This window comes from Haemorhous mexicanus, chromosome 1 (genome assembly GCF_027477595.1).
Source record: "Haemorhous mexicanus isolate bHaeMex1 chromosome 1, bHaeMex1.pri, whole genome shotgun sequence".
Classification (NCBI taxonomy): Eukaryota; Metazoa; Chordata; class Aves; order Passeriformes; family Fringillidae; genus Haemorhous; species Haemorhous mexicanus.
Window position 1 is genome coordinate 25,844,491 of NC_082341.1, and position 22,869 is coordinate 25,867,359.

The window sequence follows — 22,869 nt, forward strand, 5'->3', positions numbered from 1 at the left end:
AATAACTAAACCCCAAAAATCTGATTAAACATTCACAATCGCTGAAGTATAAAATTTAACTGAAGTGCAAAGTGTTTCCTGGCCTGACCACCAAGAAAGTGTTATTAGGATATTGTAGGAGACCTATGTAAGGTTATGATTCTGATATTTTCATTAGAGTGGTTTCAATACAGAAGAAAAAATTTTATTTCATCATTTCTGTAAGTATGTTTTGTGTGTCTTATTGGGTTTTTTGGTATCAACACTTACATTTTGTTCTCGTTACCTAAAAAATTAGTTGACACATACAGAGGTTGTGCATCTTAAGTTGTACTAAATTCCATTTTTATTCAAAATACATATTGCAACTTAATTTGCTGCACCTTCATTGGAATAAGATTGTTTTATTTCAAATTTTGTAGAGAAGTATATATTCTTGGAGAGGAAGTGATCAGGAGTTGATCGGTACTTTGTCTTTATGAAAGAAATTGCAATTTTTGTAATAGGATTAATGTATATAAAAATAATATTTTTGTTGTTATTATTGTTATTTTTATTTCCATTCCTTATCCTGTCATTGAATATGATATTTAACAGCATCAGTATTGATCAATCAATGAGCAGTAACTTGGGTTGTTGGGGTTTTTTTAAAGTTAAGCATTGCAATTTCTCTTCCATACATCTGCAGACTTGCTGTAGATGGCCATTAAAAGCATCTCCAGGAAGCCGTGTGGTGTGTGCATGCCTGGGGGAGGGGTTGGCTTTAGTTTTGTTTTTTTATTCATAGAGGAACATTGATGTAGAAATCAAAAGCTCTAAGTAAAAAGAAAACACTTGTTTCCAGAATAGTGAAGACTTTTTTTTCTTTTTTTCCCCCCAGTCTTTTAAAATTTGGAAGTAGTGTGGTTTGTTTTTATTGTGGAAACTCTCAGGAAGAACAATTCAGAGTCGGTGCCATTCTTCCCAGCTGAATGGCGCCTGGTTTGTGAAATGGAGCAGCTGCGGTAGTTTTAGCTTGGCTCACAAAACCATTTGCTTTTTAATCAAGAACTTCAGATTCTGTGATGGTTGTTCATGATGGAGATGGCCAGCTCTGCCCTGAGAGACAGCTGTAGTATAATTGAGACAGACTATGTGAAGCAAATATAAATGCTGGATGGATGTCTTAAAAGCAGCATATTCACTAAACTGTAACAGAATCTTTAAAAGGATGAGAAGCTTTTATACAGGCAAGAATTTACTACACGATGAAACATTTTATGTATAGTGATGTTCTTGCATATATTGCATAAACCAGGGTTTAAATCTTCAGCATTAGCATTCAAGTTGTACAGTAGAGTAATCCAAGTTTTGGTGAAGTGTGTCTATAACTGCATAATGAGAAATGCCACAATTTTCTGAAAGCATCATTGCAAATGTATTTGAGGTCTCTTTCTTAAATTTGTCTGGGATGTGTTGTTTGTCAGAATGCAGGTATGCATGTCACACATTCGTACAGATGCTTATTATAAAAAATAAAGATGCTTGCATTTTATCAAATGGAATAGGAGGCCACTGGAGGCACGGAGAGGAGTCATTAATCTTTGGTGGCAGTTACACATTTAGAAAAACTTGTTCAAGCAGGTAAGTATTGTGAAAATAAGCGCTCCATCTTGTATAATGTAAAACCTCAGACTGACAGTTTGTTTTAGAAGGGATTTTTCTAAATAGCAGTTTGACTAAGTCAAAAATATCTTGTTTCAAACAAGAAATCAAAATGCTGCCCATATGTTAAAAAAAAGTTTTAACATTTTGTAGTAATTTTATAGTCACAGTTAATAACTATTTTGGACTTGGAGTGGGTAGTCATATGTTTCATGCTGAACTATGCACTTTTCATTTACATGACGAGTTTATAATGGATTTATTATACCTCTCAGAATGTTTCACTTTCTTCAGACAGGCTATTTCATTTCCTTGCCGCTTTTAAAATAAAGCTTAGCTTAACTTTTAAAAAAACCCTACTCCCAAGCAATATGAAAATAAGGGGCCTTGTGGCAGAATATGATGTTGCACCTAGATGTCCTCCTTTGTTTTCAAACATTTTGTCCCATTTTATGTTTCCAGTGTGTGCAGTCTCAAACCTCTTTGATGCTGACTAATTGGGGGGGGTGGGAAGACAATGTAAAAGGGTTAATCCGTTACACTGGTATTAATGAGTCAGCTGGATCCCTGCCATTCTCTCCTTTCTGGTTCACTTAGCACCGATTAGCACAAATGACACTTAGTTCTGTGGGAAGCAAGCTATGAGGATTGTAGGTAATGCAGACCTCGGAGGAGATCAGCCTGGTCTCAGGTTAATACAGGTAGATAAATCCATGCCATGTGGGCTGAGATCAGAAATAATCCTGTTTTCCTGCTGGACCCCTGAGAACACTGGGAGCAGTGGTAGGGATGTTTTAAGCTCACACGTGATAGATCAAAAGGTGGTCAGGTTGTTTTCTGAACTCCTTTCTTGGTGTGCTGCTGGGGATTGGAGCTTTGGATATACTCACCTGACACCCAGGCATTAGAAGTGAGATGGTGAAAGAAAGTAATTACAGGCACGTCTGTGCAACTGAGAGCCCCTTTCTTAAATGCCAGAACTCTTGTGACAAAGTTTTGAAAAGGTTTAATTGTCTATTTATACAGTGGTAATGATTCTGTGGTCTGTCCTGAGCTTTTCATTTGGGATTCTGGGACAGTAATAAAGATACAGTAATTCAAAGATATATTGTATTTTCATTACTTTTGATTATAACTGCAACTGTAAATTGATTATAGAAGAAGGTATGGAGAAGGAAATTATCCTTCAGGATACACTTGTAGTCCAGTTACTTTTTACAATGTTTTTTATTAATTTAGAAACAAATTCCAGCAAGACACACTCAGAATACTACTCTTCCCTTCTTTCCCAAATCTCTGCAGTTGCTGTGGGGATCTTAGAAGCATGCTCACATGCCATATCTGAAACTTTGTATTGTAGCAGTGCTTTTCTTCTGATGGCAACCTTTCAGAACAGCTGCCTAGGTTTAGTGTACCCTTTGTTTTGGAGGATGGTGTAGAAATCATGGATTAGGTTGTTTGTAGGAGTGTTTGACTTCAAATGTCTTCATCTGAGAGCAATTCTTTCAGTTTACTCACTGCATGGAAAGATGCTTCCTGCATACTGAGCATGTGTTTAACAGGTGCCTCCTGAGCACCTTATGGGAAAGTCTGTTAGCAATACCTGTGTGGGGAGCCTGATCTCCTAAATTAGAGATCTGTGTTACAGCTATACCCCTTTCACAATAAGTTAGCCCCAAAACATTCTCCACATTTGTACACTACATCTGCATTTTGACAAACAACAGGCACAGTCTTTTAACCTCCAAGTTGCTTAGAAAGTTTGAGACTGGATGTTTTTTCAGGCCTTTGTTCCTATTTAATCCCTTTGGGGCAGAACAGTAACACAAAGGAGTTTTTTCTAACCACAAAGTTTTAAAGTTAAGTAGTCTGGGGTGTCTCAAAGGCAAAATCCTATATGTTGTCTTCTCCTATTTCTGATCTTACTCATTTAAGAGTTTTTTGGCCAGTAGTGGTTTTGCAAGTGAGGATCTAGATTTTATCAGCTCACCACTACCCAAAAGCAAAAGTACTATTTTCCTCCACTTCAGTGAATCTTGCTTTGCTCCAGCTCTGGTGTTTGCTGGACTTAGTCAATTGGCTCAATTCCCAGAAGAAAACGGGTTCATAAGCAGAAAGTTCGTTTTTTGTCAGAGTCAGTGCAAGGGAAAGGCCTCTTAGTGAGGGGAACAGAAATTCCCTTTCTTAATGGTGGTGAGTGATTAGATGAGCTCTTGTGGTCTCACACAACATCACCTTTATTCCGGCAACAATTAAACATGACTGATCATATTGCATGCAAAAATAGTTGCTCTGTTGAGAAAATCACCCTGTCTTAGGCTAGCTGTGTGTGTAGCTGGGCTGATCTTTTGTCATCCTGAAGGAGGTCCAGTCCCCTTGGCCTGCTTCAGACTCTACTCTTCTGCTATTTAATTTTTCTGCAATTTTGTGAACTTTCTTCTGAGTTAGTGTTATGCTGTTCTGGGAAGGTGAACTGGTTTGAAGGGCTTGAGTGATGGAGCAGGTATGGCAAGAGGGAAGCCAGAAGTGGGAGGTATGAATGGAAATGCATCCTTGGTTGTTGGTGCTGCTCACTTGGCTCTGAGTGTCTCATCGCTCAGATATCTGATAGGGATCCAGGTCTGGCACCAGGACTAAGGTGTGAGCAAATTCAGCCAGCAGCAACAGTTCTTCTGGTTTGGAGAGTGGAGGGGACACCCTAAGGAGCCAGACTACCCTCAGAATGGATGAGGGGAACGGCAGGAGCAAAGAGCTCAGAGTGGAGAGGAAAGACAGGTCCCAGATTTTGGCAGCCACGTACATTTTCTGCCCTGTTGCAGTGTTTGTGTGTGTAAAATTCCAGGCATGAAATCTGTTGTCCTAATCCTAAAGGAGGAATGAAGAAGATGCAAAAGGAAGATGTGAAATAATTTACCTTCCAGACAGAAGCTAAGTCTTTGGGGAAGAAAAGGGTGCCATATTGTTTATGGCCCTGGATCTTTTTCCTTCTAGTTTTTTCTACCTATCAGGCTGCATGATGATTGTGGGCAAATTGCAGTGTGATCTGAATATAGGACATGTTCCTGAGTAGAGCACACATAAAGCAGTAACTGCATCATGGAAACTTAATTCTCTCTTGTTTTGTGAAAAATCATTAATGTACTGCAGCAGTTGCCTATCAGATAGAGGAGTACAGGTCTTTGTGACCTAGAATTTCATCTGCCAGCTTGCAGCCAGTTAAATCAGTGGTAACACAGCCCTTTGTGCATAGGATGGGTTGGTTCATTGGTTTAGTAGGGAGACATCAGGGTGACATTGTTGGTCTGTGCTTTTCTCTGAGTACTGAGTTCAAGCAGGAGGTGACAAGGAGCATGGCTAGGAATGGGAAAGAGTATCAATATGACTGTTTCAGGCCTCATCTTCACAAAATTCCTCGTGTTCAGGATTCAGGTCAGTGCATTTTAAACAGAATTTACAACAATTCTATGGCCTCACCTACTTTTTAAATACCTGAAAGAAATTAAAATACTTGGATGGATTCTTTGCTTTGACCAAGCCAGATCTTAGATTTTTCCTAAAATCCATGGTATTTTTTCAAGCCAGTCTATGGAAGTAGCTAAAGAGCTGTCATCCAGACTAATACTGTTTGCATCCACAGAGGGCTCCTTCAACACAGCAGTGTAGCATTGGGTAGTAAGTGCTCACTTGTCTCATTCCCTGGGGCTGATGGAGTGAAAATGAATGTAACTTTCTCATGAGAAGAAAGCTAAAGAGAGAAAGTTGCACTGTTGAACCCTTGAAGAAAAGGAAATATGTATTAATTTTTAGCTTCCTACAGCCTACTGATAATAATAAAAATGAGCATTTCCTAATATAATAACTTGTTTGGGATTTTTTCCTACGTTTAAGAACTTCTTCAAGTTTTTCATATGTGAGGCCTAGCACACCTTTGAAACTTTCCATGTTGATTTGTCTTATGTCTGGAGTGAAGACTACATTTAGATCTGAAATATCTGCTTTTTCATGGTGGAAGGCAAGACTGATTCTTTGATAGGGTGTGCTTCTGCAGGGCAGCTTAACTGTCTGAAGAAAGGGTCACTGCTTCTTGCTCCTGGAAGCAGGATTACTTTCCACCACCATGTGCCAGCTCTGCCAGCTCATTTGACATCTCTGATTTAGCTCACCAAACTAGCTGAAAACTAACCCAGCAAAATAGGGAGTATGTGTTTATCTTTTTGTTAGCCAGTTCAGTGAGCTCAGGTGGCTCACAAGCACTTGGGAGAATTTGAGGGCCACCACAAATGAAAGAGCTGGAGCACCCATGCTGAGACGAGAGGCAGGACTGCTCCTGCTGGCAGCACGGAGCTGTTAGCCTGACTCAGCCACGTTGTGAAAGCTCACCCTTAGGTAATAATGTTCACACTACAGGTGACTGACAGTTCTTCAAATAGTAGCCAGAAGGGAGTTACCAACTGTACGCAGTTTGTTTTTGTAGGGTGGCCTTGTCTGTTTTCGGTGTGCTGTGTTTTGAAACAGATACTTATTCTATTCTAATCGTGTTATTGCATGAAAAAGTTCTGCAGAAAAATTACATGTGCAGGCCGGACCTGTCTGGGAACTTGGTGTTGAGCAAGTGGATAAGGAGCCACAGAACCTGGAAAACTTTGTACTTCAGTTTCTGGGACAATTTGCCTGTTGCATTTGGAGGGACTCAGAAACCCCTGTACTTCTAGTCTACTGAGTGTTGCCAGCTTGAAAGCCTGAGGCAGAGCATGGCCCTTCATCTTTGAACATTGTGAAGTTTTTATCAGAAGATCTGGTAGCCCCTGTTAGTGTAGTTTACCAGTTATCACCATGGATCTTAAGTGCCCCTAAGCCTGGAGCTCCATTGAAACCTTGGCTGCAGAGTTTGAAACCCACCGTGGCTCACCCCTTCAGTCCCCAGGGCCTCTGCAGAAGTGGGTGGGTGGTTGCCATCTCAGGAAAAAAAGAAATGCTCTTTTTTTGAAAACTGCCCATCTGCCTTTCTGCTCTTGAAGCTGGCATGAATCCTACGTGGGTGTTTTGGTTTTGTTTTTCTTACAAATTGAAATGTTTGATATTCAGCTGGAAAATTCCATTGCAATGCAGAGTTTAGGGAAGGCACTGATTTACAGTGCAGGCATAACTTAACACAAGTGTTTGTAGCCCTCAGTTTCACACCATGAACAGCTGATAATAAAACAGCTGCTCTGACCTTTCTTCATTTTCTCCACATATAAAAAGAATATGGTACAAAGTGCTGGCAGATTTTTCTTTAAAATGAATGATTCAAGTACTGCACAATTCTGGTTTTTTCTCTTTGCTTTGTGGGCAGTGTTATTGTCATTTTGGTGTACATGCAAGCATTTGGGCATTTCACTGAATGATACAGCCAAAAACATATCAGCTGGACTTTTAGATCTGTTGCTCTTGTATCTTTGTAAATGGATATTTTAATGTGGTGAGGCTTTTTTAGACTTTGTAAAGCAAATTCCTTTGTTCAGGAATTTTTATTCATCTCTTTTTCTCCTCCCCAAACTAACTTCTGCCCTGCTCTTTGGATAGTTTTAAATAATTATTCTAGTTCTTTTTTCTGCTGATAATTCTTTTTTTTTTTCCTAACAAATCTGGATTGCTATGTTTGTGCAATGCAAAAATGCAATTGAATAGTTAGAAAGGTTTTTAAGTAATGAAGCCAGACATACTAAAAATCTGTGAATATTTAATACTATTTATGGTGTTGCCATTAAAACCAAGGAATCTAGCAGTAATATGTTGAAATGAACATTTCCATTTTGTTTACACTAGTCAAGAGTAATCCAGAAGTTCTGTGGTATAGTTTCTTCTACAAAGCTGGATTTAGAATAAAGTTCCTAGAAATACTAAACCAGCTTAAAGCACAAAAATAATCAGAAAATAACACTTTAATCCTAGTTAATCCACATTATTGACCTATGTGCTCTAAATAAATAAATAAAATTAGGTAGTCCTTTAATCATCAGTGTGGAGCTGGTTATTCCTGACAGAGGTATGAACTAAAATTCAGCTACTATGCAGGTTTTTGTCCTTTCTGAGGACATGTTAAATGGATTTATGTTTTAGTTTGTTAGGAGACTTGGTTGATTCGTTTTAGATCCCTTTGTAAGTCTGAGATCAGAAGATGGTACTAATACAACAGAATTAACAGTCTAAGTCAAAAGTAGTTTTTCAAGAAGTTATGGAAGCAGAGATACTTTGTTATTGAATAATCTGTTGAGATTGCTTTTGGATGTAGGTTTTCCTTTTAAAAAATACTCAAAGCCTCTGTGTACCAATTTTAGGTATGTTTATAAAGTTGTGCTTGTCACTACAAAAAATGCAGTGAATTTATCTTTTTAGAGAAAAAAAACCCATGCTGTTCAGAAATAGTCTGCAAGCATGTTTCAGAAATGCAAAAGCAGCAGTGGATATACCATAAGGTTTTCTGCTCTGAATTGACATTATATAGTCACAGTGATATAAGATTTCCAGGCTGGTGTCTAGAAAATAATTTCCAAAAAAAAAGTAGGGAGGGAATATTTTTTGAACCACAGTATTTGTAAGCCTTCTATAGTAGAATCTTAGGTATAATGATTTAACTTTCTTCATCAGTTGTATTGTGCCTGTATGGCATGCAGACATTAAGTGTGTTTCAGAGTATCTATATAACTTTGTGTATGGTCTTTATGTTTTAAATTAATTCTGCTTAACTTTGTTTCAAAATTAGTGGGGTTTCCATGCCTCTGAGAGGATAGTAGCATTTGAGTATGAAATGATTATTACTTTGGAGATTTCTCATAAGTGTGCTACATAAAGTTACCTTAAATGAGTGTTCTGTCCTATTACCAATTTTCTCCCACAAAGTATTAACTCAGCCTTCTGGTACTTTCAGAGAGAGTTTCTAGATGACATGACAAAAGGTTTATAACAGGTAATGTGAATGTTGTAGGAGGCTGCTCACTTGAAGGCTGGTTATTGGGATGAGGCTGTGTGTGATCATGAGTTCATCTTAGTGCATCGTGGGACAAAGATATACGTGGCCCTAATAGGAGTCGACTGATAGATTTACAAATTTTTAGGTGGGATTTTTCCTCTCTTCCTCTTTATAAAAACAGAATTTTGTGTTTCAAATAGCTGAAATGCTATCAAGAGAATAAAACACAGTGTTCCCTGGAATAGTTTATCAGGGATCTCCTTGAGGATTTCCTAGTCCTTCTACCCTGCTAGAACAGCCCTGAGCATTTCCCTGCATTATTACAGTGGCCTCCCTTGTCTTCCCTTCATTCACGGTGACCAACCACTGCAGTATTTGCCAATTGACCAAGCAGGCCAAGAATAACAGAGCAATGGGTTTTTCCTTCAGCTGGGACATTACTTCTAGTCTGTTTTTACTACCCAGCTGTAGATGGTCATATTCTGTAAATTCTAAATATCTCCAAATCTTCTATGTCTGTGCCAGTTTCAACCACATTTGACAATGTTTCCCTATGTTATCAAGGACAGAAGACTGGTCATGTAAATCTAATTCCATAGGAAACTAGCTTAAATTTGCATTGTTTGTTTTCCACTATAATTTACATTTATGTAACAAGCTTCATAAGCAAATATCAGGCTATCAGCATCTCAGTTTTTGACAGGCAAATAAATTTAATGCATGTTGGACCTACTGAAATGCAAGTTGCACAGTGTAACCAAGACACTGAACAGGCAGACCACGCAGCAGGTTTTTAAGTGCTAGGAAAATCTCTGTCCTCATCAGTGGGCTTCAGTGTGTGCTGTTTGCTTTCTGGAGAGGATTGCCTTTAGAACCACATCATGAATAAAACAGGAAGAAGGGAGTCCTGATGTCATAGTTAAATGAGGATTCTGAAATAATGTTAATTTCATAGTGGAAAGTGGAATGTTACAGTATATATATACCTTTGAAAAACAACTGAACCTGTAATCTGGGATAGGTTTTATAGGTTGGATTAGCTAGTGACAAGGAAATGATGCTGCTAAAACATGTTAAAGGGGAGGTTGCTTGCCAGCACTACTCTGTGTGACCTGTGCTATTGTCTTCCTCTGAGTTTGTTGTTATTACTGATGTTTCCCCAAAGCTTTTTACTGTTCATCAGGAACTGAAGAGGTAAAGACCTCTATTGTTTTGAGATTAAACTTTTTATTGTCCTCACAAGCAAAGTAAGAAAACGCAGGAAGGATTGTGAAGATTGTGACTGTCATATTCTCTCAAAGGTAAACAAGAGAAAGTTAGGCAAGAGAAATAGAACAAATAAAGGGAAACAATGTTGTCTTTATCTCCGTCCCTTGGAAAGGCAAAAAGGATCTAGAAGGAGACTGTAATCCTGGAAGAAAATTAAGCTTGCAAACTGAGGCTTCTTTTGCCCTAGTTGCAATACCAGCCTATTGATACAGCAGAGTTGGATTATGTGAAGTGTAGACATCTTCCACTACCAGGAAGAGATTTGAGAGTGAAGTGGGAAGACATTATATGAATTAACATTAAACTGTTCTAAATATCTAAAAATGCAAGGGACTTTATGATTTATTCCTAATCTTAGACCAATGTACTTGTTCTGTGGGATGATTGAGCTGGTCTAGCTCATCATGATAATCAGATATCACTGAGTCTAAAATAAAAAGAGAACAAATCAGTTTATAAAACTTTTCAAAAAAGTAGATTAATGGTTTGCTTCCCCAGAAAAGTGTGATTCACTTGGCCTTGGAAGGTTGCATTTGTTTTGATATGGAGTGGCTTAACTGACAGCTGAAGTGAATGACAGGAAGATTGAGAGGTTCTCTAGGAATGTCAAGAACTGTGACTTAGTGCATGAAGAGACTGGCCTATGGCATCTGATCTATACCTTCTAGGCAGATTTGCTGATTTTTTTTATTTTAGGGCCAATATTCAAGGTAAATACCAACATGCAATAGATATGCTGGGGGCTTATCCACACAGTATCAGTTGAACATCAGAAGAGCAGTGAATAGTTTTGAGGTTCCCCTTAGGCAGTGGCACACACACAGATAAGCACAAATCTTGTGTCAGAAGACTTAGAAGATGTATGTTTATCTTGTTTAGCTTTTTCTTTCAACTTTTTCCTTATAAAATGACTGAACATGTCATAAGCCCTTACTTGGATCTATAGTGTTGATTGCTTCAGTCCTAAGGTTGTGTTGAGTAGCTGGTAAGTCCCATCACTTGCTCATTTTGATAGCACAACTTGATAAGAAAGGTGTGGCAATATCTAAGGTAATGAAGTCTAGAATAGCATTTCCAAATAGCAAAATGGAAAAACAAGATCTCTGGAAAGATATGCTGTGGTGAGGGAGTTCAGTGTTTTGGTGGACTACTGAGAAAGGCTGGAATGCACATATAAGGGATGAAAATTACTTGCATGGATGCATCACACCAGAGAATCAGAGTGAGATTAATTCCTGGCATTTCTTTATACTTGACATGAAAGTCTCATAACCTAAAATCAAAGAAAAATAACATTTCATCATGAGGATTGTGGCTCATGGACTAATTAATTCTACACCTTGCTTTGAATGTGACTGTGAACCTGAATGTAACAAACAGCAGAGAGATGGATAAAACTGAGAGATGAGAGATGCTGAGGAAGCTCCTTCTTTGGAGCCTCAAAATTCCACCGAACAACCTGAGGTACGTAGTTTCTTTCACTTTGAAGTTAGCCCTGCACTGAACTGGAGATTGGACTGGTGTGATCTCCCGGATTCCTTCCAACCAAAATTTTGCTATGAAACTTTGGCTTTGGATTCATCAGCTTTCTGGAAGAGTTGGGCACCTCTTAAAAGAGAGCCTTTTCAATGGGGGTCGGAGGAATTGGAATGATTTAGCCTCAGTGAAGTAGTTGGAGATGGTGTTAGAGCTAAACTCTAAGGGTCCTTTGTTTCAGGGTTCAGGAAAGCTTTGAAAGAAGTGAAACTTTTAAGTAGTTGGAAATATAGAAAAGCACAGAAATAAAACACTTTTTTCAAACATAAAAATATGTAGATCTGGAATATGGAAACTACAGGATCCTCTAATCCTCTTATATTGTTTCTCTGTTGCTATCTTCTGAAAAGTTTTTGTTTGGGGAAACAAAATATTTTTCACAGGGAAGCCTTTAATCTATGGTTTCAGTGTGATCTTGATAGTGGGAGCAGGTTGAGGACACCCTGACAGAATTGTTTAGGAAAATAGAGACTCTACATTAAGAATGCCTGCGGAAGAATGGGATACCAAAATCAGACTGGGTGGCAGTGTGGAGTGCCACTCCCATAATCTCCAATGGCATGTGCTGTAGCTGGATTTGCTATTCTTCTTAATTGGGAAAGGACTGAACCCTGTTGCTTCATGTCTGCAAATGCAAAACCATTCAGGGTAATGTTTACCTTGTTACAGTTTTTCCCCTTCCATTTAAAAGCTTGAGGAAATCAGTTTCAGGATTGTCATTGCAGGGTTTATATAGATTTTTCTCGTGGTTCATCAGGACAATTAGAGAAGATACTGGTTAAGTTCTACCCCCTATCAAAAATTTATTTGTAGGACCTCTTAATACACTATTAAAACTCAATGTTAGGCTGCCAAACACTTACCAGACCTCTGCCTCAGCATGGACTTAGCCAGACTTCCTTCTCACTCACCCTTATGCAGCATAAACTCTTAAACTCTTGTTTTGCTGGAAGTTGCAGCTGTGGAGAATCTTTCTGCTGATATGTTGGGTTTTTTTAGGGGATATTATTAGCTTGTTGAAATGAAACTGCTGTTGATATGAAAAGCTTTAATATGAAACCAAGATGAGGTGACCTGAAAGTAGGATGACTTCATTGTTTTGCCAACTAGATGTATATTCTTATAAGGCTACAATGTCTTGGCCATGCACACATGGAGATAATGAAGATTAAGATGTAGTTTTTTAGCACTAATACGAAACAGTGTGATAGTCCCACTTTAAGAAAATGGAGGAACCAACTATTCATCAATGTCCCATCTGTGCCATTGAAGAGGACAGCACTGGCCAGTGCCTGTTTTGATTCAGATGGATCACTGAATGATCTGTTGACCACCAATGCAAACTGGTAAATTACTTACAGCTTGTTGTGTACAATCCATTCAGGGCAGGTGGAATAGATGATCTTTAAAGTTCCTTTCCAACCCAAACCGTTCAGTGCTTCTCTGCTCATTAGCAAAGATTTCTAAGGGTCTTCCCGCTGTCTTCCCTGTCTTCTGTTAGTTGTCTTGATCCCATAAAATCAGCACAATTCTGTGTTTGGGGTATTGCCATTGAGGTTCCCTGGCACCACCCCAGTGCAGTCCCCAGCTCACTCACTGGGTAGAAACTGGCTGGTAAGTGGAAGATGTGCGACCCTGGAAGTGAGTGTGGGAGAACCAAGCAGGGCTGGAAGAGACTGAGAAAAAACACATTTCATCCCTGCTGAAAGACCTGGAGGCAGAGAGGAGAGCAGGACTTGAAAAATGGTGCTATCAATACCCTTTTCAGGGAAGTGCCATTGCAGGGACTCCTGAGACACAGATGTTCAGAGGGAATTACAATACTTCTTAAATACCTCCTGAGATTGAAAGCACTGTCAGTACTGATGAGCTGAAGCCTGAAGTTCTGCTAGTTTATCCTGGAGCAGGGTAACTTAAAATTGCTGTGTCTGACCTTTCTTCCTTATCTCAGGGAGAGAGAGGAAGATTTATGAGTAAGAAAGAAGGAAAAGAAACTGCAGTAAAACTTTGATGCTTCCACAGAGTCAGTCTCCTGTTTTCAGATCTTAGTAATCCTCTCTTAAAACTTTTTGTCTCTGGCCAAGTAGAAGCCAGAATATTCTTTGTTCTTGCCATCTCTATGCAGGACATAGAAGATAATGACAGGCAACAAAGAGTTAAGCAAGTAACTAAAGTATAATGGAAAATAGCTGTCTTCCTTTTGAAGCTGAAGGTGACATTTGAAAATCCATGTATTTGGTAGCTAGTTTCTGCTTGCTGTGTTGTACGTGCTCCAGTGTCTCACAGGAGTTTTCCACAGGCCAGGACAAATGGCAGTCTGCATTATAAAGTACATTTACAATTGGTTTTAATTTATTAAACTGAGGGTGGGCTAGGCTTTTAAATGTTGTCTGTTGATCAAGAGACTACACAGCTTGAGGTTAACAAAATGCTGGAAGAGGAAAGAGTATAAATAGAAACACCACTTCCTTGTTGAGTAGAAGCCAAACTTGTGGGTGAACCTTTCTATATGAGAGTTTGCTGAGGTCCAGATAGGCAGCTGAATGCGGATTTCTAAAGATACCAAAAACTCTGAGTTCTGAGGGAGGATATATGTAGTATATACTGAGGACCTGATTAGGTATTTCTTTCCTGTGGAACACCTGGCTGCAGTTCTTAGAAAAAGATACCAGTGGAACTTGGAGAATGTTGGTGAAAATCCAGCATCAGCTTAGTGAAAGGAGAAACATATTTGTGATCTTTCGGTGCAACACTGATTATTTGGGCCTGGAAAAGGCTTAATATAACTTAAAAACAGCCTCCCAAGATGGGGGATTTGAAATACAAGCTTATCTGGACAGTAGGATAAATATGCCTACTACTTTCTTTTCAAACTTTAAATATTTTCCCATTGATAAGGAAGGGAATATTTTACAGCAATGTGCGTGATTGTTTTTTTCCTGATAAATTTTCCCAGTAATGTACTGCACATCACAGATTATGCTGCTGATATTTAAACCATATTACATTTCATGAAGTGCCCTCCATTTCTAATTCTTATAGACTTTAAACAGTATACATCATTTTTTGATATATGACTGAGATTTATTTTCTAGAGGAGTTTTATGACTGAAATTTACACAATGCTTAAACCAAGGAATATATGAGCCAGAATCTAAGTGGTTTTTAAAATAAGCAATTTTGTCTTTTATCCCCTGATTAAAATACAGCTTTAAAGTTGCTCTAGTTCAAACAAATTAATTCAAGCAATCTTATGGCCTCTATTTTTACAGGAGTTTAGGCTAGGTGATTACCATCGTCCTTCTGCCCTTATCTGTGAACATATTTGCAGTTCTGATGAATTTTAGTTCTGATGAAAGACTTTATGGGGGCACTTTCCACTAAGGTAATGCATTTGTGATCTTTCTTCAGAGCCAGATTTCAGTTGCTTATTTTGGCAAAAATATGGCAGTATACCTATTTACATCAAGATTGTGTAAGAGAATTTGTTTTGGTTTTCTTGGTGGGGTTTTCTCCCAGTGTTTGGAGGGGAGGGTGGTTTGGTTGTTTGGGGTTTTTCCCCAGTCAAAAGCTATCAACTAAAATCTTTGAAGTGCTCAAAAGGACTCACACAGTTCCTGCACCCAAAGGTCTGTGCTCTCATGGATGTCTGTCTGTTTGGTGTTTGGCATCATCCCCTTTCCTCACATAGTGGTAGGTGGGTAGGAAGAGGAGATCACAGGGTTGCAGCGGAAAAGAGGAAAGCCCAGAGCAGACAGAAGCATTTTAAAGGCTGAGCCTGAAGAGGAAAGACAAACTATGACTTCCACTTAAGGAAAGAGATTAGACTGAAAGTCAATGGGAAACCAAGGCAAGCTAAACAACAACAAAAAACCAAAAACAAAAACAAACAAAAAACCCCCCACAAAACAAAAAAAACCCCCAACAACAACAAAAAACTACAAAAAAAATTGTGAGTCGCTAAACATGATGAGTCAGCTATGGCGAGCTAGATAGGGTTGGGAATTGATAGAGCTGGAGAGGTATGTCACAGTTAATTAATTATTTGGGCCAGTAGAAATAAGGATGACTAATTGGTTGAATATTTGAGATAGGAACCAGTGAAAGAAGTACACTGAAAATACCAATTTATCTGGAAAAACATTCCATCCTGCTGGATGTCTTAGACAGTTTGGTGTCTTTGGCAGCTGCCTATCACTGCTTTAACTCCATTAACTCAAATAATAAAAATCTGTACAGAGTCATGGCTTATCCTTGCAGGACCATATGCCTGAAAATTTGGCAGGATGTTAGGGTTTCCCCATTTTATTTTTTTTTCAACAAAGAAAAATTCTGCATTGAAATGCAGTTTCACAAAGACTCTTTGAATTGTGAAACAATACAGGTATTCCTATACTGAGCTTGTGAATATTGGAAGCTGGATGACAAAGTTCTAAGTAAAAAATTTCATTTCTCTCTAAATGAGTTGTTCTTATTCTTCCTCTCTTATGATCATTTATGACCTTTTGGTCTTGATTACAAACCAAGACTCTTTTCATCTTAAGGAAAACTAATCACAGGGAAAAAGTATATTCTGGATAGCATTAACACATAAGCATTGGGTTTTCTTGATGTGTTCTTTCATACAAAAACTTTGGAATGCTTTCTCAGGAATGATTTGTAAAGACAAGGAGTCGAAAGTTGGTTCCTGTGGGTTCCTGTGTTTATTGAATCCCTGCTGTAACTTTTTCCAGTAGGTTGATGTAAACACCCAGCTTCACCCAGTATGTCCCATTGGTAGTGACTGCCCACAAAGCCCTGCCCTTACAGGCTTGCTGAACGTGTCCAACTCACTGCAGCCTCCTAGCACCTTCACCAGTCTTCATCGCCCAACTAAGCTCCCTGATCTAGGGACAGGGTATCCTGTGGAGTCTTTCCTCCTGCATTGATCTTGGAATGTAGGACTAGAAGGGAACACAAAAAGGTCATTCATCTTCCTTGTCTTGGCATGATTGAAACCATTCACAGCAGATGTTTCTTCAACCCATCTCTGAAGCCCGTTGTAGATTAACCACTGTTAAGAGAAACCATTTTGTTAGGCTTCTCAAAGTGCTTAAGTAGCCTTACTCCTGGAGAAACTGATCTAGCCTAAATTTGCTACAATTTAAATCTGTTTGCAGTCTCATCCACAGCAAGTGTACCAAAAATACACCTTACTGCCCTCTTCCTGTATCTGTTAACCACTTTTACACCTCCCTGAGCAGGATGCATTTACAAAGTTTATAATAATTTTTGTTTGCAGGCCTCTACTTCACTACAAATGGAAAATAATTGTTTAACATTCATGATTTTCATGACTGTTTTTTACCTTATTATCTTATAGGTGCTTACAAATTGTGTTTTTCAAGATACTGGGGATGAAATGGAAGATTAACTGAATCCCCATCTCCTTCGTTCTCCCACACCCCTTTTTATTAATAGCTCTTGTGAATGCAAGTGCTTTGGAGTATTTTATTTAGAGAATTACTAGTTTACTAAGAAGCATCTTTCAGCTCCAGAAAAGGCCTTGGAAAGTGTAGACATTAATGAAATTAATGGGCATCAGAGACCCATGACAAAGACAATGATGATGATTCTCTGCATACACTGCTAGGAATAATACTTGGGTATTAAAAGCAGACACAAAAATTAGATATTAGTGCTTGTTTTCATAAAAGAACTACCAAATATTGCATTGTACTTGAGGGATCTGACCCGTCAGACCTGGGGGGCCATGGCAATATGGAACAAACATGCATGGACCTGAGTGCCATTGGCTTTTCAGCCTAGCTGGGCACAGGCAGAAGCTGGCTGCTGTTTCCAAAGGCTTCTGCCTGATGCATTGGCTCTAAGTAAACCGCTGAAAAAAATTGAATAGGGGAGCCAGAACCACTGGTTTAGCAAAGTTAAACTACAGTAACTTGAACTCTTTTATTTTGAATTGTTGCTGCAGGACTCTTTAAAGATACAGACTTCCCAAATACACCATTACAGAAAGCAGTATGAATTCAAATGAAAATAAAACCAAAATTATGGAACTAAATCTTTAATCTTTTTCAGTTGTCTCCTCTTACAAACTGTTTACTGACTAGTACTAACAGCAGAAGGAGATAATCTGCAAAATCTTTACAGCTTCTGGTACACTCTTCCATTGACAATGAAAATTGGAGAAGATAGGACAGGTGGATGTTTGTTTTGCAACATCTGAAAAACAAATTCTGGGGGGTTTTTTTGTTGGTTTTTTTTTAATACTTCTACCTTTTAAATAAAAATTATAATTTACTTTCTGTCTTAAAAATAAATGTGAAGATAGTCTGTCTGTAGTTTATTGTTTTGATCTGCCCATCTTTAGATCAGTACCAGCTGCAGCTTTTGGGATAGACTGAGTTGTATGTTGGTAAAATCCTGGGCAGAGGTAGCCCTGTGTATGCAATGGGAGGAGATTAGTGCCCAGCCTGCCAAGCAGTCTTTGTCCCCATACAGTCAAAACCAGGCCATTTCTCAGAATGCTTTGTCTCTCTCTCTGCACTCATGCACAGATATCAACCATGTGGAAATGAGGCTACGAATGAGGTTAGAGTAACAGTGCTTCTTGGATTGGGATGTGATAGATGTGCACCTGGTATCTCCCTTCCACTACATAGTCACACTGCTATGTACCATTTGCTAATTATTAGAACCTAATGGTCCTAAAGTATGCAAAAATAGGGGCCCTGCTTTTTTCTTTTCTCCCCTTTTTCCTCAAGAATTTTTTCCTTTAAATAATTGATACAAATTTGTTCCTGGGTTTTGCAGATCACTTCTCAAAGCTTTTGTCTTTATGTTCAAAATTTCTCAGTTCTCTCATGTTCAAAATTGTAAATATAAATGTGGCAAAAAAAGAGTCTCCTTTCTCAGGGTATAATTTTGTTTTAGGGAGACTGAAGAGGTTTTCTTACTTTATGTAAAATATGAAGGATATCAGTGATTTAAAAGTTTTTTTTTTAACTTTGGTAGGTGACACAGCTGATGATCAAAGTAGAGACTCAAAGGATAAAACTTCATTTCCAGAGACCAGACCGAGGTACAGTCAACCTTCACAGGTAAGAGACTTTTTCATTATGTACACATGAGGAAGCTTCCATAGCAGCTCATTTAAGAAGCATGAATGTCCTGCAGAAGATGATTTCACCACATTCACATCTTCCATTGGCTGAGTCAGTCTCAGCCTTCCTCATCATCCATCATAAAAGCAGCACTGCTGTTAATTTGATGGCAATAATATGAAGCCCACTGCTGTGGATTTTAAAAGGAAATAGTAGAAATCTGGGCTGTGTGGTATTGCTGGATATCTTATTTTTACACTTAAGTTGTGCAAGCGTGAAACTGTAGCTAGAGTGTTAATGAATTGCATAGAAGCATTAGTGTGGTGAGTAGTGATGGCAAAAGTCACACATTTACATAAACCATCTATTTCCACAACTGCCATTATGAGGAACGTGTAAACATGTATGTGCTTTTGTGATGGTTCATTTATTTTGCTTAATCTATCCTGTCTCTTTTTCCCATATCTCACCTTGGTACTAACAGTGTCTGTCTGTCTCTTTTCAATACTGTTTCACTATTTATTATTGCTAAGTCCCTTGGTATAGTAGAGGTGTGTGTGTGACAATTTTTCCACCTCTAAGAGTGGTCTGTGTGTATTTGTAGTCTGCCTGTAGTCTTCTTTTCTAATTAAAAATTTAAAACTGTGTCCTGTACAGGAATCTTTAATTCATTGTAAGTAATGAGTAGTTTGCCTTCTGATAATGTGAAAGTATGAATTAGTTCCAACCAATTGCCAAGTTTTAGTCTGACTTTTAGATCCACATCTGAGCCAGGGTGTTTTGCAACTGAAGTCCTGTAGATCTGGGCAGTATAATTAATTGATGTTAGTTATCTTCTAGTTTCTCCTAATGTGATGTTCTTGCTGGGGATGGTGAACTGCCAGTTACTGCAGCCTCAGTGGTTTGTTCAGTTCTGTGGAATTTCAGGAAAAGAGGAACTTGTATTGATTTTAAGTTTTATGAGTTAGAGAGAAGAAGCCAAGTTTTCAAAACAAAATAGCAGACAGTACAGTGAAACTGAAACAAAGATATATTTTCACCTTTCTATTAAAATACTTACATGTCACAAAAATACAGTACACAAAAATACAAAAATATGAACTGGCTTGGGACAGAATCAGTTAAATTAAGATCCAGCACTATTTAGGCAATTCATTCCAGTCTAGATTTCAGTACTTGGACTTCACATTTACTCAAAGGAATTCTCAAGTTCTCAAATTTAGTAGAATAATTGTGAATCATGGAAATTAAATGGATAATTCTGGCCATTAGGAAAGTAATGTTCCCTCTTAAAATGGTGAGTATATTTTTATAAATTAGTGGGAGAATTTACCAATTTAGAGAAACTGGAAAAGCATTGTATTACATATTCAATATGTCATACGGACATGGCACATCAATTGAAATAATAACCTTGTTAGTATAAAAACACAAATTCTTGATAAACATAGAACAGTATGCTAAGCTATAGTTGTTACTGCAAAGTGGCATCTGATATTTATCATGCAGAACTGAACAAAAGAACATTTAGTTCATCAACTGCTTCATCATTTCAGTTGCTGAAAACCTGCTTTTATTTTTAAATATAATAGAAACTTTTTCACTACTCATTAGATATAAACTTTGTGGAACATGGAAAGTGCTTTTGGAAATGTGATTTAAAGAAAAATGAAATAATACTTTGTTCATGGATTTTCAAAGGAGAAATGAGGTTGAGTTTGATTTTTTGAAGAAATTATCTTCTGGGCTGTTTTTTGGTAATGGCCATCATCTTTGGAATTTTCCATTTCCTTAGGATTTGTTTGCTGTACAATCACTGAATTGTCAAGTTTGTTTATTTGTATAACCTTGTATAAATTATTTAAACCAATGCCCAAACACAAGTTGACACCAAGACAGTCTTGCTGCCACTAGGAATGTGTCACAGAACCTCTTGCAAGCCCTGCCCTACCTCAGTTGGGGTTGTTTTCAGCTGCTTGGATGTTGCATGCATGTTAGGGGAATTGCAGGTCATTAGGAACTCCTTGGAAGAAGGAGTTCTCAAAGGCCAACTTAAGCCCAAATATTTTGTTTTCTGCTTCAGACAGAAGGTCCTGCTTTGAACAAGCTCCCATACGGAGTGTCCTCTCCATCTCCACAAGTATGGACAGGGGGGGTTGGGAGGGTCATCTCCTGGTGCTGGTCAGTCCTGGGGGGATGTGTTGTTGTCCAGGAGGGTAATGAGTGCTCTGGGCCTAATCAAGCATGTCTGATCCCTCTGAAGTTGCTTCAGGCTCATGAGCTAAAAGTCACTCACACATTTAAGTGCTTTTCTGGATTGGGTCCAAAGTGGTTAGTGCTCTGCAGGGCCGAGAACTTAGATTAGTCTTATTAGTGACTAAATTGGTAAATTAGTGACCATGAAATACAAAGCTAATTTTAACTGCAACACAATCATAATAGAAAGAGACACTATGGTTTGGGATTTTTTTTTTTTTTAGCTTGTGATTTTTCCATTATTACCGTACAATTTCCAGATAATTCAATCTTTATCTGCTTTCATTGGTAATAGAAAATAGCAGAATGGAAAGGTTAGTTTTGATATATGAGGAGTGCTAGAGACCCCAGTAATGTGGTAGGGTTATTTTTGATAATGAGCTATTCAATTGGTAAAGCAAATTAGTACAACCATGTATTTTTGCCCTACTGTGAGAGCAATTATGTAGCATATCTATTAGGAGACATAAAAAATATTTTTGACAGATGGTATGGCTTTGAATTAGGATTTATGAGGATTATTGTATGTCTGGTGTGCAGGACACCTGGGATTATTACATTGATGTAAGAAACAACAACAAAAAAAATTCCATTTCTAGTAATTGCTGCAGTGTTTTGTGTCTCCCTACTGTCACCTTAAAAAGCATTCATGTTTATTTGATCTTGCACTTCTGGATAATCTGACATGCGCCCTTTAGCCAACAGATGTCAGCAGATAGAATGGGGGAAACTGGACCAGTAACTGTATTAAAATAAACTACCAAAAATGAAAGCCATATTTAGATTTTAAATTAGGATTTTTATCTTGCTGTGTCTTTTTTTTTTGTTTTTCCTTATAGTCCTACTTCTCCCTCAAACACTTAATAGTTATTGCCTTCTATCTAAGGAGCTTGTTATATGTTTTCTAGGGCAAGAGAGAATCCCTCAAGGGATTGCTTAATCCATAATTATCTAATTTATATGTTGTTGTTATAGCCACTCTAATTATATACCTTGCTGTGATTCTTATCATCTTAGGATTTAGTTTTCTTTATGAATTGTAATAGTTCTGCTATGATTCTTGTGCCCTTTCTTTTCATAATTTGCTGTTAAAAGCTGAGAACCCAGCAGGTAGAAGTTACTGAATTAATTTTTAAATTATCTGTGATTTTATGCATATAGAAATAGGTATTTTAGGCAAGTATCTAAATAAATTAGGAAATTTTCTTTTATGTTTCAATTGGCATTGACTCATTAAAGTCATCCTTTATACAGCTGCTGTGTAAAGGATTCTGTATGGATGTAAATAAAAGTTTATAGACATCTGGTTAGGGGACGTGTGAGTCAGAAAGACAGAAATACTATGAGATATAAAATATCAAGGAAGAGATAATGAGAGTTGAGATTCCACAGAGTAGTAGAAAAATAAATTAGGGTTTTTTTAATCCTTCTAGTGAAATTAGCATGTATTGCTGAAGTTGATAGACTTTTAGGATATCCTTTAGAGCAGATCAGGTGATATAATTCCAGGGCATGAATAATATTATTATTATCTTGTTTTCTTTTTTTTTTTTTCCGATTAAAATGAATTACTTCTTTCAGACCTAAAATTGGCTGCTTTTTCCTTACGTTTGTTTGTCTGGATTATTTTTGCAAGTTACTAGAAAAGGAGTTATTACTGTTCATGTCTCTGTTCACTTACTGACTCTTGGTTTATGGTTCAAAGGGTCCCATATTTAAAATCACAAGAAGGGTGTTCTGGGCTAGATTTGTTGCATCAGTTTAATTTCCCTACATTTACTTTAGAGAAAGCAGTTTATATTTCAAATTTATTGTGACCTCATTATTTGTGATTAGTGTGCTCTCTTTTGACAAAATCCAGAATCTATTGAAAATGTTGTTGCTTAGCTTGGCTTTTTTTTTTTTTTTAGAAGCTCTTATAAGGTAGAATTCTAGTCATGGCCTGGGTAGACTAATTGCTTGTCATATGTCATATTAACTCTAAGATCTTCTTTTTCATATATAAAACCTGTAAAGCATATTGGTCCATATTTTCTCTCTTCTTAATTGCATATGTAAGCAATAATCACTTAATATCACTTAATGAAATTATCCACTCTTAAAAGGGACTGGAATAAGACTGTCTGCAGC

The 22,869-nt window shown here is 37.8% G+C and overlaps 1 protein-coding gene across 3 annotated transcripts in view; it reads left to right on the plus strand.

Moving 5' to 3' along the window:
• The window catches only part of UMAD1 (UBAP1-MVB12-associated (UMA) domain containing 1), a 79,375-nt gene that overhangs the window by 42,604 nt on the left and 13,902 nt on the right, over nucleotides 1–22,869 (plus strand). For all 3 annotated transcript variants that reach the window (XM_059843786.1, XM_059843779.1, XM_059843768.1), the window contains exon 3: nucleotides 18,395–18,480. In XM_059843786.1, coding sequence (XP_059699769.1) covers nucleotides 18,395–18,480 — 86 coding nt within the window. The remainder of the gene's footprint in view (nucleotides 1–18,394; nucleotides 18,481–22,869) is intronic.